This window comes from Neolamprologus brichardi, chromosome 7, assembly GCF_056152115.1.
Source record: "Neolamprologus brichardi isolate AB-2024 chromosome 7, ASM5615211v1, whole genome shotgun sequence".
NCBI lineage: Eukaryota > Metazoa > Chordata > Actinopteri > Cichliformes > Cichlidae > Neolamprologus > Neolamprologus brichardi.
This window is the reverse complement of record NC_142110.1, coordinates 25,556,096-25,583,752: the sequence shown is the minus strand read 5'-3', so window position 1 is coordinate 25,583,752 and position 27,657 is coordinate 25,556,096. Positions and strand designations below refer to the sequence as shown.

The 27,657-nt window shown below is 44.6% G+C and overlaps 1 protein-coding gene across 5 annotated transcripts in view; it reads right to left on the bottom strand.

Moving 5' to 3' along the window:
- The window catches only part of LOC102796311 (uncharacterized), a 65,467-nt gene that overhangs the window by 20,797 nt on the left and 17,013 nt on the right, over positions 1 to 27,657 (bottom strand). For all 5 annotated transcript variants that reach the window (XM_087843362.1, XM_087843361.1, XM_087843365.1 and 2 more), the window contains 11 exons: positions 23,185 to 23,228; positions 22,612 to 22,753; positions 21,911 to 22,008; positions 20,086 to 20,263; positions 17,696 to 17,888; positions 15,843 to 16,062; positions 14,136 to 14,670; positions 10,547 to 13,270; positions 9,285 to 9,334; positions 1,225 to 1,297; positions 282 to 394 (listed from right to left, as the gene is read on the bottom strand). In XM_087843362.1, the coding sequence (XP_087699488.1) occupies positions 282 to 394; positions 1,225 to 1,297; positions 9,285 to 9,334; positions 10,547 to 13,270; positions 14,136 to 14,670; positions 15,843 to 16,062; positions 17,696 to 17,888; positions 20,086 to 20,263; positions 21,911 to 22,008; positions 22,612 to 22,753; positions 23,185 to 23,217 (4,359 nt within the window). In that variant the 5' untranslated portion in view covers positions 23,218 to 23,228. The remainder of the gene's footprint in view (positions 1 to 281; positions 395 to 1,224; positions 1,298 to 9,284; positions 9,335 to 10,546; positions 13,271 to 14,135; positions 14,671 to 15,842; positions 16,063 to 17,695; positions 17,889 to 20,085; positions 20,264 to 21,910; positions 22,009 to 22,611; positions 22,754 to 23,184; positions 23,229 to 27,657) is intronic.

The following is a 27,657-nucleotide window of genomic DNA, read 5'->3' as shown; positions in this document are numbered from 1 at the left end:
ACACAGCATTTGGCGATGTGCTTGGGTGCTAAATTTCAAGCAGTCACTACAAATTCATTCATTCTTTTAATTAAATTCATGTTTGATTAATTAGCCTCTGAAACTTTGGACTATGCATAGAAATGTCTGTAATTCCTCAACAGTTAATGTGGTATTTCTGTGAAACCCTAGAATTAAAGCTGAAAGTCTATGTGTGTGTGTGTGTGTGTGTGTGTGTGTGTGTGTGTGTGTGTGTGTGTGTGTGTGTGTGTGTGTGTGCGCGCGTGTGTGTGTGTCTGTACCTTGTGAATTAGACCATCATCCAGCACAGGAGTGACGTTCAGGCCATCTTCCACCACCGACTCTCCCTGCACCAAACACAGCGATACACACGTTCCTCGGTCTGTGTGAATATCTGTGAAGAAGAAGGAGGAGGACGGTCAATCACTTCCTGCTGAGTGAGCGAAAGACAACATGAGTTGTCACATTAGAGACTGTGGCATGTTATAGCGCTGGTAGAAAGGAAGTTTATCTCATATCACACAAACCACAGAGAAACAGCCTGCCTGTTTCTCTGTGGTGTGTGAAAGCACACTTTATCTAATAAAGTTTAAAGGTTAAATAAATAAGCAAACATTAAGTGCTCAAGCTTTAGATTTACTGCAATAATAAATTAAAGTTTATGTTCTGAATTGTACCATGTGGCTCAGTGAGTGTTTACATTCATACAAATATTCTATTTAAATAATCAAATTAATGTATTAATAACAATCTTTGGTTTTTGCTACTGATAACTCTACTCAAATTATCATTAATTAATAAAATAATCCATTTTAATGCAAAGTTTTCATTACAGAACCTCATCAGAGATGCAGTGAAATCAGTGTTTGCACGCTCCATTCGACACAAAATGCATTTAAAACCACCTTCAAGCCTAAAAAATGCTAATCACATGTTATTACATGGTTTTGCATTTTGTAGCCCTGATTCAAGTGTTTGCAGGCGATCATCACTCTTCCTTATGTTTGATTGATTCAAATGTTACTATGGAATTAAACAGAAATAGCTTGAGCCGTGCTTATTACAGTGGAACTATTATAAGTGTTTCATCTCCATCACATTTTACAGCACGTTAAATACGAGTTCTTGAGGGTTCTGCTCAGCTGTACTAGTAGCAGGTAAACTGGTGTTAAGATCTGGTTACTTCCTTTGAAAATAAGTGGATTGACAGTCTGTAAGCCTTACCTGTACGTGGTGTTATTGCGTTGTGTTCAAGACTGGGCTGTACAGGACAGAGCACATGGCTTTCTCTCTGGATCTAACAAAGAAACACAGAGGGAGAGAAAGCAGAATGAGGCTGCTGTTTGCAGTACATGAGTTTTCCTGTAAAGTTCTCTGTGCTGAGCACACAGTATTGTGCTCTGAAACAAGGATGAAGAACTAAGCGTCATCCTCAGTTCTTCGCAGAATTTTTCTCTGAGCGTTCTCAGGTGACACAATATGACACTGTCACACACAAACACGGGATCCACGCGTGACTGATGACAACAGCTGTTCACCCACGTACTGTGTGTGCTGCATCTGTGTGTTACATGTTGATCCAACACATAGAGAATGATTGTTCCACTCACACAGCAGTCCAGTGTAACATAAGACCGATGTAGGAAGGCTCATTTACCAGGGTGCAATTCTGCAATTGTTCAAACATCAGCTGCTCTGAACTGCTCAACACTCCCTCCTGGACAACACTTTTCCAGCCTGCATATGTCTTTAGATTTTTAACGTTTGGGCTGACCAGTTTAGTAGCAATTTCCTTGCTACTAAATATTCCACATTCCACACTGTCAGTGAACTTATGACAAAGTGGGACTGACTGGAACATCAACAGTCATGAAGTGGTCGGCCACGCAAGACTACAGATCAGGGTCAGCGGATGCTGAGGTACATAGTGCACAGTCCGCAGCTCTCTGCAGAGTCAATCATTACAGACCTGCAAACATGTGTCCTTCAGATTAGCTCATAAACAGTAAGAGCTTCATGGAATGGGTTTCCACGGCCAATCAGCTGCATCCAAGCCTTACATCAAATAGCACAATGCAAAGAAGTGTTCTTTGGAGTGATGAATCACACGTCTCCATCTGGCAGTCTGATGGAGGAGTGTGGGTTTGGCGGTTGTCAGGACAACGGTACTTGTCTGTCTGCATTGTGCCAACTGTGAAGTTTGGTGGAGAGCGATTATGTTGTGGGGCTGTTTGACCTCTTAGTTTGAGTGAAAGGAGTTAAACTTCAGCATACTAAGACATTTTGGAAATTTCATGCTCCCAACTTTGTGGGAACAGTTTGGGGATGGTCCCTTCCTGTTCCAAAATGAGTGCATAACAGTGCACAAAGCAAAGCCCGTAAAGGCATGGATGAGAGAGTTTGGTCTGGAAGAACTTGACAGACTTTCTTTATACTCGTGGCTTCTGATGGAATGTACAAGTCACAATTGTATGTTTTGTGTTTAGGGTACAGAAATACTGCACGATGGCGGACTGAACAAAAGACCACAAAGACCTCTCTTCTCTGATATCATCTTTAAAATAAATGTGCGTGTTTAGACAAAGGCTGACTGAAATCTAAGGGCTGGATATTAATGTGAGTGAAGCAATGAATTGTGTAACTCCTACTACTTTTGTCACTGCTGTAGGCTGGGCCATCGCAGTGATCTCATATTTAGTTGTGTGATGGTTAATCAGTAAAGCCAATGACTCCTTTGTCTCGCTGACGACTGTCTCAATGGCTCTGTTGTCTTAGCTCCATGTTTCCTGCACTGTCTATTGTCAACATGCTGCAGAAAAAGATCCACACAAAAGAGCAACTCTCCAACATGTAGGAGACAACAGGCAGCATTTGTCACTCTGCACCCATGCAGCATATGCTGGACAGTTGTTTGGAGGGTGCACACTTGATGAACACTCACTTTAAATCACCAGAGATCACATTTAATGAAATGTATGAAGCATGCGAACTGTTCTATCCCAGTTTAATGAGCTTGAATAATTTACCCGTGCCAAATAAAACAAATGTTTGTGTGTGTCGATTGGCGATCTGTCCAGCTGATTTGCGTGTGTGATGGTAATTTTGAATCATCTAATGCTTTCAGTGAGTCTGAGAAAGAACATTCCTTTTTCTTGTCTTTTCTCCCCTCGCTCCCAGACCAGCTGCAGCAGATGCTGTTAGTTAGTTAAAAGTTAATAAAGGACAATCGCAGCATTGATACACTACTGATATTGATAGACTATTAGCTGTTACAGTCTGTTATATTCTGTCAGTAATAGGCTGTTTCTTAATCAGCATGATCAGCATCACAGTTTGTGACACTTTACCACAACACAGATCTGTATCAGGAGCACGGAGCTCTTTCTCTCATAGTTGCACAGATCATCTCTCAGGACAGCTGACACAGCTGAGATGCTGTGTGTTAACAGCAGTGCTGTCATCTAATGCTGGGGGCTGTCACAAAGCCTGCTCTGCTCTCTCATCTCTGCTGGGAAGAGCTGATACATAAGAAGCAAGCCAAACCAGCCCCCGGCAGCAGGATTTCATTTCTGCATCACCAAAGTATGATGGAAGTTGGAGTTCTATTGCTCTGAAGATTGTGTGAATAGGAGTAAAAACAGAGAAACTGTAATGCAAACCATGCTTTGTGTTACTCTCTGTGACAGCATAAAGGCTGTGGGTGTGACAATTCCACACTATCACCAAAACACTGATGATAGTGATATGTACACAAATCTTTGTATATGTGTGTGATTGCAAAGAAGATGCCAGTGAACATGATGCACACACCCTGCCTTCTTCTCTGGACCACAGCTCATTTAAAATGGACTGAAGCAAAGTAGGAAACTGTTCTGAGGTCAGACCCTTCCAGATTGTTTTTGGAAAACATGGGCACCACATCCTCCTGACTAAAGACCAAAGGAATTAGCAGCTGGCACATCTGGAAAGGCTCCATCAATGCTGAAAGGTATAGACATGTTCTAAACCAACAGATAGTCCATCCAAATGACACCTTTTTTAGACGACCCTCCATATTTGCATTTGCATAACAATGCTAACCCATGTATGGCATCTGTTAAAGCATGGCCGACCTGGCCTGCTATGGCGTTATTTTTGTGACCCTCACCAACTGAGAACATCTGGAGCATCATGAAAAGAAAGAAGAGACAAAGAAGAAGAAGCCAGGACAGCTGAGCAGCTAGAATCCTGTATCAACAACATCCCTCTCCCTCAAAATAACTGGCAGGTCTAAGACTTTCTACAGCGAATGAACAGTATCTGAAAGTCATGTCACGACTTTAAGTCATTTGCACAGAACATTTCTGATGATCAGAAATGTTCTCAGTGGAGGGGCGGCTAGAGCAGGGCGATATGACCAAAAATATTTATCACGATATACATTTGAAAATTTGCGATAACGATATAACTGACGATATAATCGACACTAGACAAAATAATTTACAACTCCACAACTTTATTTGTGCAAAAGAATAAATAAAATCAATGTATTTTCACTTAAACAAGCAGCTGTTTATTATGTGCATTAAAGTTATATAAAAAATTTAACAGTGCAAACTCCTTGCTGACAGTTTAACCAAAAGGTATTTCCAGTGGAAACTGGCCGACATATCCTCAGCATAACCATGTATAATATCCACAAAACCTAAAAAGAGGTTATACACACACAATACGGTAATATTATGTTGAAGCACAGTACGTATCACTCCGCGAGGCTCCTGCCTACGATAGCCGTAATGCTCCAACAGTCTATCAAGCGGTGCGGCTTCGTAGCTTAGCAAAGTCGTACTGAAACATTTGACAGATTTTCGAGCGCCGTGTACATAAAATTGTTTCGAGGTCAGTAAACACAACCAGAATTCATACATAAGGCACACGGGATTATAAGGGGCACTGTCGATTTTCAGAAAAATCAAAGGATTGAATTTAAGTGTCTTATTTTCCAAAAAACGCGGTAATAACGACGGCCCGCTAGCATGCTCTACCAAAAATAGTGCTTTGTTGTGTATCTGACGGACGAAAGCTAAACCAGTGCCACACCACTGAAGTTGCAGCATTTTCACAAACCAGTTCTGGTTCATTTAACGATCCGCTTTCGCCCTTCTCAATCTCTGCCGCCGCCATGCTTTTTCCGCCATGTGCGTATAAAAAACAAAGGCACTGCGCATGCGCGTTTTACCCATATTCTATCGCGATATTTCATCTTCTTATCGTTGCCCAACATTATACCGGTATTACCGTGAACGGTATGATATGGCCCAGCCCTAGGGGCGGCTATCAAGAAGCCATTTTTAATGAAGGGAAACAGGAAGAAAAGGCTGAGGTACCCTACATTACACAAGAACGGAACTGAAAATCAGTGGCAACAGGTCTGATGGAGCGATCAACCCAAATTTGATTTTTTTAGTGTGAGTTAGAATGGAAGAAAGTGATTCTGTGGACAGGTGTCCTTCATACACACTGAGAGTTTAGATCAAGAAGTATCTGTAACTCACTGATTGTCATGTGTGTGCCACATCTGTGGGAGCCACAATTCTTGCTTGTTGTAGGGGATCAAATACTTCAATATTTCATTCAGTGACATGGAAATCAGATTATAACTTTTATGTAATGTTTTTTCTGGATTTTTTGTTCATATTCTGTTCTCTCCATTAAAATGACTGCCATAAAAGGGAAGTAAAAAAAAGGGGGAGTGTTCATTTTTTTGTAAGTGAGCAAACTTACAAATTCAGCAGGAGATTACAGAATTATTTCCCTGAGTGTATCTACAGAGGAGAGCAGGACAGAGGGTCCAACACTGAGTGTCTGCAGTAAAACATGGTGGAGGCTCTGTCATGGTTTGGGCTGCATTTCAGCCAGTGGTGTTTGACATCTTGTCAAAATCGATAGAATTATGAATGCAGAAATGTACCAACAGATTTTGATCCACCGTGTGAAAACATTTGTAAAGAATCTGACTGGCAGCAGCTTCATTTTATGACAATGTAAATACAACAATGACCCCAAACACCCTGCAAATATAGTAAAAGCATTCCTGGAAAGAAAAACACAAAGTGGAACACCATCAGTTATGGACTGGCCTCCCCTGGATCCCGGGCATCAACATGATTGAAGCAGTGAGGTCTTAACAGAACAAAACAAAGAAGAGCTTTGAATGTCTTCATGAAGCTTGAAGAACGTCCTGAAAATGTTACAGAAATGACAGAAATCTGCCTCAGAGACTTCAGACTGTGCTGAAGATCAAAGGTACCAAATACTGAGTCTGAAGCTCATTAGAAGTGTACAAACTCTGTTTGTACACACAGTGGAACACCATCAGTCATGGACTGGCCTCCCCCGGACCCCTGAACATGCATATATTTACATGGACGTTCGCTCATGTTTATAAATCACCGCACAGATTTCCTAACAAAATATAAAGAAATGAGGCGTGGCTCAAGACTTTTGCACAGCACTGTATCTAAAGTACATATATGAAGGCCAGCTAAGACATGAGTGACTGCAGGACTCTCAGCCATCAAATCACCAGCTTTTTTTCCTACCTTAATCAACAGCACATCCACAGTGGGCTCTCCTTTGGCACAGAAGCTGTACCTTCGCCTGTGCCTCTCATACATGCTGCCAGTTTCACCCTCAGCTGCTAACAATCCAGGTCTCACACACATGCTGACAGCGAAACATACTGCAGGCAAAAGCTCAGCTATCGCCCCGCTCTCCACTGTCTGTCCCGACTGCAAATCTGTCACAGCAGCAATGATGGAAACAGCCGAGGGAGGAGTACGAAGGAAAAGGGTCCAACTGGAACTTTGTGCAGTTACAGGCAGCTGATTTACTTGAGGTGAAACGAGAAAACTTCACAAAACAAGAAAACAGTTAGTATATCCAATTAGCGACATGAGAAGAGGGAATCCAAACCAAATCCACTTAAACAAACAGTGAAAGAACAGCTAACGCAGATCAGTGTGCTCCTACTCAGAGTAATCCTCTACAGCCTGCGAGCTCTGACGAGGAGACTTCCTGCACACATCTGTTTATAACACCAGCCCCCTCTCCATCCCTCCTATCCACCCGCTTCCTTTTTCCTTCACTGCCTTCTTCCCTCTCTCTCTGTCCACTCCCTCCATCAAAGGAGCCAAATAAGAGCAGCAGAAGTGGATAAATAGTGACTATGCCCTGTGCTGAGTGACTGTGATGGTGTGATAATGTCATATGTGCTGCTGCACCCACATGCACAATCACTGCACACAACCGTTCACACGTACTGGACATTTTCAATCACAGTTAACCCACATGCAGACCTGTGACACACACCCACATATGTACACACAGAGCACACAAACAGGCTTGACATCAGAGCGCTCGGTCAACACTGCACCAGCACACAGTTCTCGTGCTGAAGTTACAAAAATAAAGAAATCAAATTCATTTCTGGCATGCCTCATATTTTCAGTATTTGCTTTTTCACACTACAGTTCCCACAATGCTTTGGGTACACCTTGGGCAAAAAAAATGTGCAGTATAATGAATAAGTTGGTTGAAAAACAACACATGTTTGTGTGTGTGCATATGTGTGTGTGCATGTGTGTGTGCATGCGTGTGTGTGTGCATGTGTTGCTGATAAGATGATGAAAGTCATTTTTAATAAATTAAAGAACTCTCTCAACAACACAGAGCTAACTTATAGTCAGTAAGTGCAAGAAATCAGCACCACCTGTGACCAATCAGCAGCACACAAACACAGCGGTAACCACGGTAACAGCCGAACACCACCCAGCTCTGAGAGAGTGAGAGACGGTCACATCTGGAACTTTTTATACCTACTGAAACCACACGGGGGCAACAAAGAATACCCGAAAATGAGTGAGTTCCTACAGACACACACTGCATCAGAGAGCACACAAAGAGAACACAGGGTTCAATTTTCAATTGAATTCAGTTTTATTTATATAACGCCAAATCACAACAGCAGCCACCTCCAGGTGCTTTATACTGTTAGGTATAGACCCTACAATAATACAGAGAAACCCCAACAATCAGACAACCCACTATGAGCAAGTGCTTTGGTGATAGTGGGAAGGAAAAACTCCCTTTTAACAGAAGAAACCTCCAGGAAAACCAGACTCAGGGAGGGGGCGGCCATAAGCTGCGACAGCTGGGGACGATACGAGAAAGACAGGAAGACTTGTTGCAGGAATAGCTTCAAGATCAACCTGAGACAGTGATGAAGTTCATGTGCTCTGGATGCAGAGACCACTCCCATCACCACAGAAAAGCTTCCTCGTGGAATAAAGGTGATAAAGATGGTCACTTCACTACAGGGTTGAGAGGGTCAGGATTTTCCTTTAATTTGTCACCGAGCCGTACGTGTAAGATGTGAGACTGTATCAGCTCTGGCCTAACTGCATTAACAGATCTGTTAACAGAGGTTAGCAAACCTGCTACCTGATCCCAAACAAAAACTAACTCAAATGTGGACACAGTGGAACCCAGGATCCTTTAGAAAGTTGCACAAACATGATTCAATAAGTGATTTCAAAGTCCTATGATCACTTTTATGGAAAATAAATAAAAGTGGCAAACATCTGAATCAAACACATGTAATTCCAGCAGTTTCTCTAAGACTCCAAACTCGACCTGCTCATCTTCTCAACAAGGTAGCAAAGTTTTACATGAAAGCGAATAAAGCAGGGTCTCCTATACCGCTCTGTGTACTGTACCTCCCTCTTCCGTCCCTCCCTGACTCTGACATTACACCCCAGGGCAAGGTCTCAAGGTTCCCATGCCTCCCACTGTGACCTGCAGCTCTATGATACCAAACAGTGCGTCATCAGGAGTCATTAGAGAAGGATTTATATGGTGTCAAAGGTGACCGTGGCCTGGCCCGCTCTGATCTAACCCCAAAACCACAGAGAGCAAAACTAATGTTCATATGCACTGCAGGAAGGAGACAGGAGGTGGGCTTGTGGGACCTGATTGTGGCACTGAGCTGGTGTATTTGTCTTAGCTGCTCGGTCTCCGTGCTCCCTTGTCCGCTCTGTCAAATAACAGGGTTTTAAGGGGGTGGAGCCTTAGCTTACTCTCCAGAAAGTCTCAGTACTTCACTCCTGCAAGAGCCTGCAATGATCACATCACATCTAGCCAGCTGCTTCGCAAAACGTTGACAGGTTCAGTGTATGCAGGTGAGACAATAGGACAGACTTGCCTGTGACATCATGAAACAGTCACTCCACTGAACAGCAGCTCACCTGCAGAGTGTGTGCGCTGTCCCAGCCTCTCTGCTCCTGCTCTGCTGCTCCTGCACACGACAGAAAACACCATCAGGTTAGTGTGGACACTCACTGGCTTTGAAAAACGCATCAGCCAGCTACAATATCATCCGCAGTACACAGAGCACAGCTATATTTAGAGGGTGGTGAATCAGTGATGAGATGAGAACAACAACATGAGGTGGTAGGATCAAACAGGCCAGTCATTGCACACACATTAACTCCAAAGCCTCTGAAAACAAGGAAGTGATGTCATTGTTCCAGGAAGAGCAAACACTTCACTGAAAAGTGATCATGGTGTGTGTTTTGTATGTAAGGAACAAAACTGCAGTGGTAGGCACATGTAAAGGCTAGGTTTTCTCTGTCTTAGCAGGGCAGAATTATTAGCCTGGGCCTCTTTCAGCTAGCTCTGGTGCTAATGCTAGCTGGGCCTCAGCACTGGTCAGGTATGTTTTTAAAGTGTGAGTGCTTGTATTAACTTAGTGTTGAATAGTATAATACTCGTCAGAATTCAAAATCTGAATTGGACGGACACACACACACACACACACACACACACACACACACACACACACACACACACACACACACACGGGAACAGAACTCATACCACAACCATATTTCCACCTACCTCTAGTTTTACATTTAACTGTTATGATGTTATGATGTTGATTACATCATCACGTTTCCTGGATACAATGCAAAATATAAACAGTGCCTCCGAAACCAAGAAAAGCTAATGCTTACCAACACCGCCACCATCACAACACACACACCTTTTTTGGCCTGCTTCCACTCAGTCTCATTAAGAATGGAGGAATGTCGTAACTGACACGTTCCAGTCACTCCTTCATCAGACCAGGAGAGAACTATGGAAGACTTTCACCGTCTCAATCAAGTATTCAACACTATGACTGCTCATGTGACAGCTCTTTCCAACACTAACTTATCTTTTCAAAGAGTAACTAGACCATAGACACACTCTTCAAAGGTTAAAAAGAATTTTAAAGAACATTTATGTCAGTCTAATGAATGTGGAATGAGATATATTTGCTATGATGATTCTGTTGAAGGAAAGGAAGAGGTTTGTGGGGGAGAGGAGGATGAATGATGGTGCACAGGAAGGTGACGAGGACAGGAAATAAAAGAGATCAAAGTGACAATAAGAGACATGAACAAAGATGTGAGTGTGTGTGTGTGTGTGTGTGTGTGGGGGGGGGGGGGGGTGTAGATGGAGTTACCTGTGTGGGATGTGTCCTCCACTGTGAGCTTCTCCACTTCTCCTCCTTTCTCCACTGTATCCAGCCCTTCAAATACACCATCCTCAGGGTTCACACGGACACAGTCATGAGCTTCTCTTTGGTTTGTGCCACCGTCAGCTTCAGGATGGCTTGCAGTAAGACTATTGCCATTTGCTGATGACAGAAATTCAGCTGATTCCACAGGAGCGGTAGTTTCCTGTGGAGCGGGACTAGCTAGGGAAGCTGGGTTACTGGGGGTAACAGGAAGTGCTGAACCACTCTGATGTGGCATTATAACCAGCTGTGGCTGGCTCTCCTTTCCTGGAGTGTGAGAGTGTGAGGCTGACAGGTCTGCACAGCACTCACTATCTTCTGATCTATCCTGCCACTCAGCATCTTTGCACTCCACAGAGTGACCGCCGTCTTGATCGGGGATCTCTCTTGTTTGAAAGTGCTGCTGTCCATCTCCCTCTTCAGGACAGGCAGCCTGATCTTTGGGCTCTCTGTGCTCTGTGAGCAGTGGATTCTGACAGTGGGACTGGCTCTCTCCGTCTGCCTTAGCTGTCATCACCTCTGGCAAAGGTCTGTTATCTTCTTCTTTAGGTGGTGAGTATGTAAAGACTTTGCTGTGCAGACTTTCTTTTTGAATTTCCTCTTTGGGCTGTTTTGGTAACTGAAGAGCTTCAGCAGATGAAGGCAGGTCACTGTTAGCCTGATCGTCTGTGTTAGTTATACAAGATTCCTCTGCTGTGTGAACACACACTTGTCCTATAGACGTGATGTGGTTAGTGAGGTGAGAGTGTGCTGCAGGCTGGTTTTCTGTGTCAGCTCTGGCGATCAGCTGTGGAGCCAGCTGTGAGCACTGAGTCGTGCTGAGGCCGACTGCACCGCTCCCCTTAGCTAATGATGGACTGGTTCCTGCTTCTTTGCCAGCACACACTTGACTCTCTGACATATTGTCTAATAAATGTTGGCTAACTTCTATGCTAACCACTGCTGATGCTATTGCTACTGCTACAACAGCTACTGCAGCAGCAACCACATCTTCATCATAGTTCTGCTTCACCGCTCGCCCTCGCTCCATGGAGCACGCCTCTGTGGCACTGTCCTCGTCGCCACTCTGGCTTCTTTCCTCAACTCCTCCCTCTACGCCCACCCACATGTCATGTCTCATTTTTTCCGTGTGCTGCTGACCTCTCAGCATCTCAGGGGCCAAACAATGCTTTAAATATTCCCTTGCAGTGCTCTCAGTGCTTCCTTCCTGAATGTGAAGGGGAGCAACATCCGCTCTATCGTCAGCTGGTACAAAAGCAGCTTCTGTGGGACGCACAGATTCAACAAGTCCTGCTGGTGTTCCTGTGGGATCCACAGAGTGTCCTGGCTTTTCCTCCCTGAGCTCTGTATCCTCCGACTGTTTAACAAATTCCTTTGGATACTTGGAGTTTTCTAACTCGATCTGGATCCCAGACTCTGTGGCTGTACAAGTAACGGTCAGATCATCGTTTGGTGGCAGAGCCTTAAGATCAGCATTATCCGGTGCTGGCTGGGCAGGAATGGCAGGCATCTGTGATTCCAGCTCTCCAGGGTCACGTCCTTGTGTTGCCTCCAGCTGCACACTTGTATTTATCTTTATGTCCACCGTACTGACATCTGCTTCACCGAATTCTGAGCTCACGGTCTCATCCTCCGATGAGTCCTTTCTTCTTTCTGTGTGTGAAGCTGTAACTGGAGTGGAGTGTGCTGTCAGATGCTCAGTGTGACTGAGCTCTTCAGCCATGAAACCAGAGACTGAGCTTGTAACATCACCGCCAGCTCCATGAGCGCTGCGGGCCTGGATCTCCGTGTGGCCGGGTAGGTGCATGGCATCATCATCAGCTTCCTGCTTCCGGGCCGGCTCAGAATCAGGGAGGCAGCAATCGTCTGTCCTCCCAGCCTGCGTCTGTGACTGGATGCCGGGGTCTGTTGCTTCTTGGCTTTCTGACTGAATCTCTGTGTGACCCTGAGATTCTGTACTAGAGCAGGAGCTAAGTTTGGCTTCTCCACCTCCTCTCTTCCCCCTCTTCTTTCTCCTGCGTTTTTTGCTCGTTGCTAGTTTTTCTCCTCCCTCTTCAGCGCCTGCTGTTTCACAAATCCTTCTGCTGAAACTCGTCTCTCTGTTACTGGCCTCTTCTCTGTCTCCTTCCACTCCTGCCTTCTCCCAGTCTGACCTAACTTCCTCCTCTCGCTGCACTTCCCGTCTTTGTGCGTGTGGCCCATGTGACAGCGCTGGCAGGTTTCCAGCAGCATGTGACTGACTAGGAGCTGCAGACAGAGCCTGCTCTAACAGCTGTGGAGAACTAAGACCTAAAGCTTGAGGTGAGCTCGTATCGCAGTTTCTCTTCTGTGTCACTCCTTGCTCCTGCTGTCCGGGGATTCTCTCACCCGTGGTGCCACTGTCGTACCAGACTGACTGCGAGTTCACTTCTGTTCTCCTGGAATCTTCACTGGAAACTTGTCCGAAGTTTTCTTCCTTATACCAGATGGTTTTTCCTGCTGCTTCTGGTCCCATTATGCTTCCGGTCCAGCCTCCATCCCGCCATAGCACTCTCCTGCCTTTCCTTTCAGCATGTGTGGACTCGGGGCTGGCTCCCGTGTCAGATGAAGGACTTTTCTCCATAGTGCCGACTGGGCTTGGCTCCTCTTGCTCTGTCTGACTGTCCTGGGACTGCTCCTGACCCATGGCCACTGAAAGGAGACGAGCAGATTAGGGACTGCAGAACAAACAGGTCTATCACAGCTTAACTCTTAACTCTTACTCATCAAATGGATTACTCTGATCTGGATCACACACCCAGCCCAGACATTACACACCACAGCTGCATGCCGAACACATGAAACAGTCCCTGACCTGCCAGCTCAGGTCTGTGATGTCAGATGGAGCGGTTAATAGTTTGTTGAACCCCGCCTAAAACAGACACACTGCATCTGCAGCAGTGAGAACAGGCCTGACACAGACTACCTGCAACGCTGTGATAAACCGCAACTTCAGACAGAGGCGAGCAGACTGATGATGAGCTGGGATGGATTTCTGACTGACCTGGTGAAGCTCGTTTTCCTTCCTTCATGTATCTCAGACTGCAGCAGGTTTTGTCTTTAGTGACGATGACACAATCCCTACACATCAACAACGCCTTAAAGAACTCATCTTTAAAGTAAGCTAACAAACAACTACCGGGCTCCTTCAGCTCTGTGGAGTTTTTAATGAGCTGCAGTTTCTTACTGCTCTTCATGTCTCTATCTGAGCAAGCTGTTTGCAGAGGAAACAGGACCAAACACACACACCTCAGAAAAAAACTCATAAACGTGAAAAAGCTCAGATACTGTGTTTGCACGTTTTCATCAAACAGCAGTTTGCACAGGTGCACAGATGTCTCGTTTGTTACTCTTTGAGTCTTTAAGTAACTGAACAGCCAGAAACTCACAAGCTCATCCTTCCTTTTCTTCTTCTCTCTGCACAGCCTGCACTTGTTGTTAAAGAGCGTTTAGTTATTGCCTACACCTCAGACGACGCACAGCACAATAAAGTTGTGTATTCAGTTACAGGACGTACCTGTCCCATCTGCAGCTGATTCCACTGTGATTTCTGCGCTGACACTTTGTGTGTCTCTTCCTGTCTTTGACACCAGCTTACGCATCGGCAGCTCCACTTCCTGTTTCTGGCCTTCCTGTTTATCTACGACACTGGCCGTAGGCAAGGCAACCACCTTCCTGCCAGCACACTTCCTTTCAACACCTGGTCCCAATACTGGCCTTATGGGTGATGGAGTTTCTTGTGTTCCTCCGACATTAGTCACAGTCGCCACTGCTCGTTGTCTTGGTGAGAGAGTTCCACTTCCTGTAGCTGTGCGGGGCCTCCGTGCACTTTCTCGGCTCTGGTTTCCTGAAGACTCTGCTGCAGGTCTTGTGACTTTGGCGGTTCTCTTTTTGTTTTTCTTCTTCCTCCCAGTGCGGGCAGCTGCTGTGCCCTGGTGTTCCCACCCTTTTTCCTCTCTTTGACAAAGACCTCCACTGGTACAGGATGTTTGACTGACAGCAGCCGAGTCGTCCCCTTGTGTTCTCTCCTCCAACGAGTGGAAGCCTGAACTCTGAAAAAAGGAAAAGAAATACAAATGAATCATATATGGAAACATGCAGAAATGACCCACGAAGCAGTTTAGCACATCGTTTGTTCTGTATGCGTGAAAGACAACATTAGCAGATGGATGGATGTTACCCGAAAGGGTGATCGAAGCTAATCTCAAAACTAACAAAAGAGTGACGTACAAAAGAGATGATCTGTCACAGCCATCAGTGCCTACAACTGCTGATAGTCATACAGCTCACCCACTCATTAAGGAAACGAAGGCTTCGCATGCCTACCACAGCAACCCACTGTATGTGGAACTGATCCCTACACTGCAAACAAGCTATCTTGGCTATCCACTCGCATGTTCAGGCCAGCCATGAACTCTCAGGTGAGCTGCATAAAGTAGGTTTAAAACCTGAAGAAGAAAGGAGACACTTATGGGAATTTTCATTTCATTTGGCCTTCACTCTTCTGGCTCACAGACCTGCAGGAAACAGCAGGTCACAGTCCAGCTTCTCACTCTTCTGGTCTGACTGTGACACCTGCTGGCTGAGACAAAGTACTCTGTTACTTCAAGCTTTCCTGTAAGGTTTTCCACTGGGTGGATGTTATCACTTCATGGAAATCATGACGCATGCCACATATGCCACACCTGTGCAGTATAAACAGCTTAATGCTCCTCTGCTGGTCACCTGTCTAGGACGGCTGGCTCTGTATTAGCAGCAAAGCCCATATTTATGCAAGCTCACTTTGTATCCTGGAAATGATGCATGTGTGAGCACGTTGAGCCCTGGGAGTTTCCCTTTGACCTCATTATCCCATTGTTATATTACAGACACTGCTTAATAGCATCGCTACTCACACACACACACACACACACACACACACACACACACACACACACACACACACACACACACACACACACACACACACACACACACACACACACACACACACACACACACACACACACAGCTATGACAATTAGAATCTAAATACAATAATGAATGAAAGCCTCATGCAGCTACAAAGTAGCAAAGAAACAAGCCAAATTCCATCAGCAGCCAGGAACAGGAAAGAGCTGCGACAGCGGAGGATGAAGAGGAGGAGCAGACGTGCTGCACAGTAATGGTGAAAAAACAGCAGCAGTCTTTCTGCACACTGTGACTGTTGATGTTATCTACTCACCACGGTGGATTTGTGACCCTCCATCAGCCTCCTCAGCTCCATCACTTCCTCCGGTAAACAGCAGCGCCCCCTGCTGTCTGTCCCTGTGTCCCCCTCCCTCTGCAGGAGGAAGGTTAGGGTGTAGGTACCTACACTGGCATGGTACTGAAACACTTGACCTTTGGGGTAAACCTGCAGTGTCTCCTCAGCTTCCGCTTGAACATCTGGGAGCGTTGCATAGCTGCAATGACAACAACAACAAAAAAAAAGAGTTTTGTTGGTTTCCTCTCTGTAGCGCACGTGCACAGATCCAGATACCAGGATAACAGGAAACACAGAGAAATACAACCCCAGGGCTCCTACCTGCTCACAGGAATGATTAGAACAGAAAGTAAAGTCACAATGAGGGAGGAGCTGAATCAGGAAACTGTGCAAGAGCTCAAATAAAGACACACTTCACCTCCTGTCTCTGAGACACACAACTCATCCATGCCCTCCCTAAAGAGGAGGAGCCCTAACCATGCAGCCAGATCACATCACAGAGCTCAAAGCTACTGATACACACACACACACAGACACACGCACACACTTCGATGTGTTGTGCTCTTCTCAGGGACAAAATAAATGCCTAATGTTTCTGTGAACTCTGCCAGTTCCCTCCCTCTGATTCAAACACACAAACATTTTCCAGGAACTTGGAACGTTGCTGCTGGGACAGGATCTGATCTCTAACTCTCTAACAGGGGCCCAAACATGTTGATATCATGTATGTGTGTGTTTGTGTTTGGGAGAGCGGGGTCTTGCATCTACTGCTCGTCTCTTTCCTAGCACTGACTTTCTGACCCCATCAACAGGAAATCACAATCCCCTGCTCTCTGACGCCTGCTGCAGGTGTCTGTCTGTTTTATATGCTGCTATTGTTGTTGTACAGTCATCTGCAATACTGCCACCTACTGGGCTAGTATATATGTATTTAGTTCTGCTGTTCTGTGCAAAAATGACGCCCTGCTCTCTGATGAATGTGCTGGAGGATAAAAGTTCTGGGTACTCTGTGTGTGTGAACACAGCTATGAACACATCATTGTCACCACGGCTTACTGCCTCACAGCCACAATGGCACTCGTGCATACACTGTGGTAACTGTGGCCTGGAAAACAGATGTTTTGAAAATGAAAAACAGTAAGGTGGAGCAACGGCACAGTTTTAGGTGGGGTTTGTTTCCTCCGAACAGTCATTTAATGCAACGCTTCAGTTCACCTGCAGACATCCAGCTGCACTGTCTCGTCCTCATCGGTGACAGAGCTGTGAGAGGCCTGGGCACACAGCAGCAAACACACAGCACCCAACTGTGTCCTCAGCTGCTACAGTCTTTGCACCACCCATTCAGCAAAGCTGCTGAGGCTTTGAAAAGGGACCCAACACTTCATCCAAAGCATTAGCTAAAAACACTAACATCATCTGTAGCTAACATCTGTGGTGCTGCACATATTCACCGGATCCCTTTTAATATATTAGGAGCTTGTTAGTGGAGCTCAACAGGACAATAGGATTAGTGGCCACACTGAAGACTGAGGGCAGCAGCGATGAACACACTAACCGATCACAACACAGGACAAAACACACACTGTCCTGGTGCCTTCCAGCTCCCAATGGTGGCCACCAAAGTTTTCATGCCTTTAAAAATACTAATAAAAATAAGAATAATCTCCATATTTCTCTGGCACTGAATGCAAACCAGATTTACTGAAGACAGTTCTATTTCTATTCAGTTTTATTCACAGCAGCAGTTACCTCAACATGCTCTGTATTGAAATTCTTGATGAACTCCCCGGAGCTTTAACCTCAGTTAGTACCCGTTAATGAGCAGTACTCACTGCGTGAAGAGCTCCAGAAGTGGCTGCTTCCCTCTGCTCTTTGCAAGACATGCTGGAGCTGAACCCTGAGTGTTCGTCCTTCGCAATGCCTCTTTCCCTGCGGGCTGCTGCAGGAGGAATGCTGGTGCCGTCTTCAGACCATGACTGGCTGTGAGCTGCAGCAGGCTGGAGGGCTGCTGGTGCTCACACACAGCTGGAGAAGAAGAAACGAGAGAAAATGTGATGGTTGGATTCAACTGAAAACAGAACAGCTCCTGGTGGACAGAGAAGAACAGAGTAAGGGTGGCTGTAGCTCAGAAGTTAGAGCACCTCATCTGCTAATTGGAAGGTCGGTGGTTTGATTCCTGGCTGCTCCAATCTGCGTCCCAAATATCAGCCTGCGTGCCAAAGTTGGGCAGCATACTAACAACCTAAAGTTGTTCCATGAACATGTGTGAATGTTAGAAAGCACTCATATAGAAAAATGTGCTTGGGTGAATGAGGCATTTTGTATAAAACGCTTTGAGTGCTCTGATAGAAATGCACCATATAAGAGCCGGCCCATTTACAACTAACTCTGTATCTTTAAGAGACGTGTGTGTGATGAAATGTCTGAAAACAACAAGCAGAAATAGTGAAAAGGAAATGCATGTGGGTCATGTAGCAGTGCTTAGAGCATCAGGGGGGCTGCCAAACAGCAGCAAAAACAGACTTGCCTCATATTTAGTGGACCTAAAAGGCTTCATGAAATGTTTAAAGCTTCAGTGGGCAGAAAAGTACAAACACTAAACCAATGCTGACTTAGACCGTAGTGAAGATTATAACAGCAATTTGGTGCTGACTGGAAGTCACGCAGCAGGACACGGCGCTCCGCTCAACAGTGACGTTCAGTGTAAACAAGGAGAACAAGGGTGCTTTTGTCTCCATTCATTCAAACTTTCATTATTAAAGCTACAAAATCATCCAACGAACCATCTGACGTTAGAGAAATCTCACTGTTAATGGCAAAGTTGAAGTATTTTGGTAGGAAAACCTGATCCATGCATCCAAGATAATTCACGCACATTCATCAAGTGTAACAAGCTTGGAGCACGCAGGTGGAATTCATTGTGCACACTCTGCACGACTGTCATGAAGTGAGTTGGGTGATTCTGAAGAGTCCTTAGTGAGCTGTGTGTGACGTTTGAGGACCACTGCTGGTGCTGTAACACAGAAAAACCTGCTAGCTCTGCTTGTGTTTACTGTTGTAAACAGAGACTTTTCCTTCTGGCAGAGTGACACGCAGACTGACTGAACACAACTCAAACCTCTGTTTGCATTCTCCTCAGCCTGCTCTTGTGACCTTTTATAGAAACAAGTCTAAAAGTTTAGCTTTATTATCCAAGTGGCCTCCAACTAGGCCTTCACTGCAGTCCCTGAGTCCCTCTGGAGAGTGTGTGTGCTGCTGGTATTTGGATTATTTTAATGCAATTATCTATTAAATAATATAGTTTCAAGTGCAGTTAATTGTGCTAACAGACCATATGAAAAGGCTGTGCTTCAGTTTTGGTGGATGTTAGCAGTTATCTGTGATGCATTCATGCAGCTCATTAAAATCTCCCTCCTCCCATCGCAGTATGGAGACTTCTGGCCACAAAATCAAGATGATACCAGCTCAAGTTTTTAAAAAGGTAACTTCACAAACCCATGGCTGCGGCTACTCTATGTCCATATCTTCTTCATAGGTTACCAATGAGCTGAGGGTGCAGGACTTTACAGTGGCGTCTGTGAAGTTGCACAGCACTGGGTGTGAGCCACCGACCACAATGGCACCTGCACACCACCACAGGGAGACATTCTGGACATGTCCAGCTGGGAGGAGAGCACAGGCAGACAAAGATTATGCTGCAGGGATTACATACCCCTTATAATCTGGAAGCACATGGGCTCCCCATGGAGAGGAAGTAACTTGTGGGTGGGACACCTGGTCTTCTTTGGTTAAGTGCTATGTTGGTGCATACTGAGATAAAACCCCTGTGCTAAAAGATGTATGAGGATCACAAGGTTCAGCTTCCTCCAACCGGCGTGGCTGCTAATCAAACGTGTGTAGTGCATGTCTGCAGGTGGAACCAGATAAACCTTCATAATATCCTGCTAAACGTTCCGAAGCTGGGACACTGTGTTGTGGCTTCTGGCTCGGCACCTTGGTGAATACAAAGAAATTAAATAGCAAACCTTTAAAACTACACAATATGAATGTTCGACATAGCAAACGCCATCTGAGCTGGAAAAATCCGTCACAGTCTGAGAACTGAAGCTAACAGGAAGAAGACTGACCCTGCAGGGGCCGCCTGTACCTGTCTGTTCTCAACCTCTTCCAGGTGAGGCTGACTCTCACTGCAGTAGTTTGCACAGAAATCATGCTCACTCACCAGGGCAGCTGCTCCAAAATGAGGCGACATCCATCCGTGTGTCGGGTCTGTTCGTGTCCGTCACTGTGACCGTTCCCTTCTGCACATCTGTGTGTGTGCTGCAGGGTGCTTGTGGTGCAGTCCTGCGGTGAGGCTGGCTGACATGCTTCAGGGCCAGGCTCTCAGCTTCCTGTGGACTCTACCACACAAACAGAGGCACACTGCTCTGAGCTTCAAAACTCTCAATTTCTGAGTTTCCTTCTAAATACCAGCAGCTTCAAGACCCCTCTGTCTCTTCTCACTCACCTGCTTCCGGTTCAGTAGGAATGCTTCTGTGTGCTGCACACCACACACTGCAGTCATCATTCAGATACACTCCTACAGGCTCTTTGTCAACCTGTCAACTGTCAACTCAAGTACATCTGCTCACATCTGCCTGTTTCCTCACAGGGATGCTTTGAAGTGTGTCACACAGCTTTCTGCTGCCTAATCATCATTCTTAAACACGATGAACAAAAAAACATCACCCTTCATTGTGGAAACTGCAAACATGACCTGCAGCACACACTCATCACACACATGTCACAAAGGTGCCCCATGCTCTCAAACTGTGGTACCTATATTATTTTATAATATATATATTTTAAGAAATCCTTAACCATGAGATCCCTGAAACTGAATTTGTACTAGCTTTTATCTTGCTTGAGAAACAAAGTATATTTGTTTTTACACCAGCCAATAGGGTACAGGTTTACTAGCATAGCCTCCTGACATCTGACCCACATTAAACTCATGGACTGAACACACACCCACAACCACCTACACACACACACAATGGACAAAAACAAACAAATGGCCAACTGTACCCTCATACACACAATAATAACATGGACTGAACCAACACTCACAACCACTTGCACTTTATATAGCCTCTGTACATTCTGTACAATGCAATAATTATAATTCTACAACTGTTTACAACTGTTTATAACTTGCATAATTCATATTTCTGTAAAGCTTTTTATTTCATATTTCTGTATAGTTTTCATATTTATATCCTGTTCATAGCTTGTACACCCACTACAGCCTGTACATACTTATAGTTCTAGCATATTCATAACATACCTTCATACCATGTACATTGTAACATACCCATAAATAGACCCATGTTTTGTACCCTCATACCTATAACAGACCCATTTCTGTAATATATCTATATCATGGCTAAAGTACTTTCTGGATGGATGCAAACTGCATTTCGTTGCCTTGTACTTGTGACATGTGCAATGACAATAAAGTTGAATTCTATTCTATTCTATTCTATGCTATTCTATTCTATATCCTGGCTGCTTTAGAGCATTAGCCCAAGTCTTTCTCCCTTGGATGCTTACGAGCAACAACCCTTGTTTCTCATTTCTGAACTGTATCAGATCCAGTCATCCTAATATCCTGGCTCACTGTGTGGTGCTCTGAAGTAGTCTCAGTGCACACAGTCTGAGAACTGAGTTGTTAATAATGTCCCTTGATGGAGGTTTCAGTCAGGTACACTTGTGGCTGTGGATGGCAGTCGTTAATAAGTAATAATCATATTAGAAATAAAACTGGCTCATGTGTATGTCAGTATTGTAAACAGGCCTGCTGCCTCACAGTGCTGACTGCTTTCTTCAACATATGAAGTCGTGTGCTGCTCTCTGTTGTCAGGCACGTACAATCCAAACTTTAACACTCTTGTGCTCATATTGGAAGTGATCAGTTGCTGCAATAGTCTCACATTATTTCCATCCATCCCACCAGTCACATGACATCATGACAGGGCTGAACCAAAGAAGCTCTTTAATGCTGTTACCTGTATAAAGGAGAAGGTCTGCTGCGAGTGTGTGTCCACTGATCCATCAGGGCGAGCCAAACACAGTGTCACCAAGACCTGTTCACACACATTATGGCCTACACACACACACACACACACACACACACACACACACAGTCAGTTTCTGGCAGGTGATCTACATGCAGAGAACCTGATACGTGATGTGTGCTAATGTGTGATCTATGGGTGGAGTTGTCAGCAGGAAACATGTTGGAGTTTCAGCAGCACATCAACAAAACCATCAAAATTATCACTCACTCACCAACAAGTTATCTACCTCAGTTCATCCATAAGACAATTAAAGAGTAAACAAATTCACTAAAGCATGAAGTATGAAGAACTGAGTAGAGGAGTCCACGCTGTGAATCTGTACAGATGGTCCCAGGCTCCAGATCCCAACCTAACGGAGCTCAAGTCTGGATTAGTGGAACCAACACAGGACTGCTTCAGTGGACGATGAAAGCAGGAGGGCTCTGAAGCAGCTCCACTCATGTGAACACACATACTTTCATCCACCTGCAAAACTTCTGCACTCTCTGTTCTGGTATTTCAAAAATCCACTCAACCAACCACACGAGTGTGAGTGTGTGCATGCATGTGTACACGTGTGTGTGTGTGTGTGTGTGTGTGTGTGTGTGTGTGTGTGTGTGTGTGTGTGTGTGTGTGTGTGTGTGTTATACCTGGACACACGGCCTGCAGTGTGACATGACTCACTCGCAGTGTGCTGCTCACGTGCCTTTGTGTAGACCCAGAGAAAATCAGGTAAAAGTCTGCTTCCTTCTCTTCGTCCTCATCAAGCTGCACCGTCAGCACACAGTCTCCCTGACAGAGAACAGTGTCACAAACATGGCATCAGCGATTGACTGCAGCAATGCTCACAGATTGCTGAGAGTCAGCTAAGTAAACACTACCTCACATCAGCTACTCTATCACAGATGATAGATGGAAAAACAGACCAATACGTTTGGAAAACGCCTGTATGGCTGAAGCTAGATGATGTTTTCAAATGGTATGGCCCCTGTGCTTCACAAAAGGAACCTCACTCGAAACAGAAATGATGGCATGTGACAGATCTGGGTCTGTGCCATCTGCTGACTCCTAGCATGTTTGGTAGTGAAGTGTGTTAGCATATTTGCTAATCAGCTGGCTAGCTGGTGTTTAAAGTGCATTTGCCACACCAGGCAAATTTAATAAGACATTCTAGCTCCTTTACAGCTCATTATGATGCCTTATAAAAAACAACAGATACTTACATAAAGCAGAGCTTCCCGTGGATTCAGTTTCATGGTGTCAGACACTAGAAGAAGAGGCAAAGCAGAGATGTAACATTCACAGTGCCAGAGGAAATACACCAGGAAGTATACCAGATCTGCAACATGAAAGGTCTGAAACAGCTGAAGTGAAAAACAGTTATCTTCTCATGAAAATGACATGCTAGGATGTGTTCGCTGACAAACTGTATTTTCATCATCATCCACACATTACATACATGCTTGATGAAGCTGTCTGCAAAGACTGTAAGATCTTGCCACCCTTTTACACACTGCTGCAGTTTTTACAGGGAATGCGCCTGCAACTCTGAACTGAAACTCTGAACCAACGCAGCACATAAAGGTACTTGCATTTAGTTTTTTTATATTCAGAGGCCAAGATCAAGGCAACACAGAGGAAAGTTGCTATATGCTGCATGCCAGTGAACAAGACATCTACTCACTGATCCACACCATGAGGATCATAACATTGGAATGTCATTCAGACTGGAGAAATGTATTCAGACGGTAGCAAAGAGAAAGGTAATCAGACTGTACTACCAGAAGGCAAAACCGCAGACATTGAGACAATCCAGCACGTAACAGCAGGGTGCAAGATGCCAGGAGGGCAGGGCATACATGGAATGCCATAACCAAGGCCGGTAGAGTATACAGAAACATCTGTGCCGAGTACGGCCTGGAAGTCAAAATGGGTGGTTGGGAATGACCGAACTAAGATTCTGTGAGACTTCCAGATACAAACAGACAAACTGGTGATGGTTTACATTTTAGTCTAATCTAAACAAAGTTTAACACACACTGCCACACTTCCACGTCCTTTCCTTCAAGTAAACCATGCTGTATGTTCTGTAATAGTGAGATGTTTGCTCAGCCTGACCTGATAAGAGGGTTATGTTCGTTTTTCCAGACGCAAACAAACAAAGCAGTGGATTACTAGGAAGTGGAGCATGTGCAAAATGTTCTTTCTGTGTGTGCGGGGAAAAGATTTTTCTACTTCAGCGTATTATCTTATCTGTTTGAAAAGAAAAACACTTCTTAGCTGTGAATGTTTTGTCTTTGGTTTTTATTATGAGATTTTAGAGTGCTTCATACGCTTCACTATTAGCAGTAGCTGAATTACTAGAATGAGCAGCATTTTGAATGTCAGACTTAACAGGAGTGGCACTGTGACGGCAGCGCCCTAGTCTGGCACAGTCTGTCACTGTGCAGCAGCTGTGGAGACGTGCAGGTGGACAGAGTGTCGCTCAGCACATGGCAAGAACTTGTTGCAGCTTTAACTTGACAATGTAGCAGTCTGCATGACTCACTTACTGTTCAAACCACACTTATTACTGACAAGTGACAGAGACACAAAGCTGCATTCAGCTCTCGTACATGCACTGATTTGGTCAGCCCTTTCACAGACAGGAAGCAGGAAGTCAGAACGAAACAGGGGAATCCTTACACACCCAAAGGACAAGACTATTTCTCTCAGACACACAAACACACAGACACACAGTCTTTGTATAACAGAGCTTTTTAGAGCCTCTCATTCATGAACTGGTGGGAGGTTTTATCATTACGTCAGGTACTTAACCAAGCTGTAAAGAATCCTGCTGACTGCTCTGTAGCCAAGACAGAAATCTGACATTTTGTCTGTTTAGCAAGGAGTCTTTTTCTCATTGGCTGGCCACAAACACCAAGCTCTGTTTAACTCTGTCTTTGTCTTTTATCACAACTGTGCCCAACGTCTGAGAGTTGCAGTGAAGCTGCACCATAAAGGAGGACATCAGCAACGCACACTCGCAGCTCTGTTGCATTTTTACATTCGATATTCAGTCTTGCTTGCAGCGATTAATGAGCTCTCACATTCCTGAGCTGAAGAGTTCTGCCCTGAGGCTGATTCATGCTTTCCACTCATGCCACTATACTCTGGTACCTTAGTGGCAGAGTTCTCCTTTGCTGAACATGAACATCTTTTAAACTGTTACTGAAGAAATCAAATGACAGCTGTCTATGCTTTCTATATAAAAGCAGCGAGTATTTCTTTAGCATGACAATTTGTGTGTCAATTAGAGACTTCATCCAGGTTAGTGGGTAAAGAGGCTCGCTCAGTAGAGACTTCTAAGTGGCTAAACCGGATCTTCTTGTCTTTCTGCCTGCAAAGATAATCCTCACCCTCCCATGGATGTATGCGTTGTGTGAATGTGTGTATAAATCTGTGTGTGCCTGCTCACACCCCCCATCCCACAGCAGGGGCTCATTAGACATCAATCTGTTCACTGATTCTGCTCTGCAGCTGTCCAAGTACAGACTATCAGCTTTAATTCAAAGGTTTAACAAAGAACCGAATCAACTCTTTAGGAATTATGGCCATTTTTACAGTCTCCCATTTCCAGAGGCTCAAAAGTAAGTGAGCAGTTGATGACAAACTGATTCATGACCCATAAAAGATCTGGAGTCAATTCTAAGTGTTGAACTTGCATTTGCCATCCAAAACAAACTGCAAAAGCAACCCAAGAGAGACTATAATATATCATTTAAAGAAAAAAAGGTAGACGAATCAGGTAATCTGTCTGTTCTCTGGTTTCTAGTAAAGCTGACCACATTTAAAAATCTGCACATTTCTGGATTTCATAAAGTCTCTTTGGTTGGGTAGACTGACACAGAGAACTTTTTCCCTTTTGGTGGCTCGGGCTTTAGTAACTATTATTTTGTCTGTGTCTATTAATAAGTGTGGACATTAACTTTAATAGAAAAGTCATAATGTCTGCGTTCATATCTCTTGGTAAATATGGAGGTCTAACACTTTTTCGGTTTCAGATTGTGTTGGGTTAGGGTCAGAGGGCAACAGTGGGCTGTAGAAGGTTAAATACACTGTGCAGGTTTAGAATTAAGAGTTAAGTGTTGTTCATTCGATTTCCTTTTTTACACCTATTAGTATATTGGATCCAACTATGGACAGGTCACAGCAAAATCAGTCAAATAACAGATGAAGAAATTTACAGGCTTGTTAGATATGTGCAAGAAAAAAATGAATAAAAGGAAAAAGCATGTTAAAATGGAACACTGAAAATTGGGGAAAAGCTGCTCCTTTCCCAAATAATAGCTTACCAGTGGACTAAACCTCATGGGGAGAAGTTTTAAATCCAATATGTTCCTCCTTTGACTTCTTAGCACAAGACTCCCCAGATTGAAGAAGCTCTCCACAGGCACACTCGAGGGTATTGCTGTGTATCATGGAAAGAGTCTATCCTGAAAAAGTTCGGGATCCTCAAATATTCAATAACTTCAGTGTCTGAGTGAAAGGAAGCAGTATCCTGCTCTTCAAATACAAAGAAGTCATTTTCAGTGATGCTGCAGGCCGAAGTGTGTCACTAAAGCGCTGCATCTTACTGCTCATTGTGGGACAAATGATGACAGTCAGCACTTTAGTGCTTCTCTTCTTTTACAATGTGGATTTCGTCTCTTTTCGTTGGCTTTGTTCAATACTAAGGCAGTATGACTTTTGTCACAACCCGGCTCATAGGAAGTGACAATCAAGAGGGAGACCACACACAGGCTTTTAAAGGCTGTAAGACATATTTAATGAAATTAGGTAAAGCAACTTAAAGACCATTTAAAGGACATAACAGCCATAACTGAAACTTCCATGATGGGTGCCAGACAGAGAGCCAGAGCCCAAAGCCAGCGCCCCTGCTGGTTCAGTCAAGGTGTCTTTATATACACTGGGACTGGCCTCTCAGGTGTGCTGCATCAATAATTGGGTCAGCTCCACCTACCTGCAAGAAACAGGTAACAGAAAAAGCAAAACACAAGGCCAGCCCACTGGCCGTCACACTTCCCCCCATAGAACAGGGTCTCACCCTGAATTGGCAAACACATTTACATTGTGAACTTGCAACTAGAAGAACATGCACATATTAAATCCATAACATATATACACACACGCAACCTCACTTTCAACACCTTTTGTATTCTCAAAAGTCATCTTCAGCTCAACTCCAACCTCAGCAACCTTGGTACCTAGGAGCAATTTAAGAGGAAGGAAAACGATACTGGAGAGGACAGACTTTAAAGCATATGAGGAGTGAAGCTGCTGGTTACAAAGGGGCACGGGACAAAGCATCTGCCAAGACATTATCTTTGCCCTTAATGTGCTGGATATCCAAATTGTAAGGCTGCAAAAAGAGGGCCCACCGCATGAGCCTCTGATTTGGGTTCTGCAATGAGTTCAAGAAAGTGAGAGGGTTATGGTCAGAAAATACCTCAATTGGCCAAGCAGAATCTAAATATACCCTAAAATGCTGCAAGGCCAAGACTAATGCCAAAGCTTCCTTTTCAATGACCGAATAATTCAGCTGATGGGAGTTGAACTTCTTGGAATAGAAACTAACTGGATGTTCAGTACCTTGCTTGTCAGCTTGGACTAGAACAGCACCTGCACCAATGTGGCTTGCGTCCACATACAGCTTG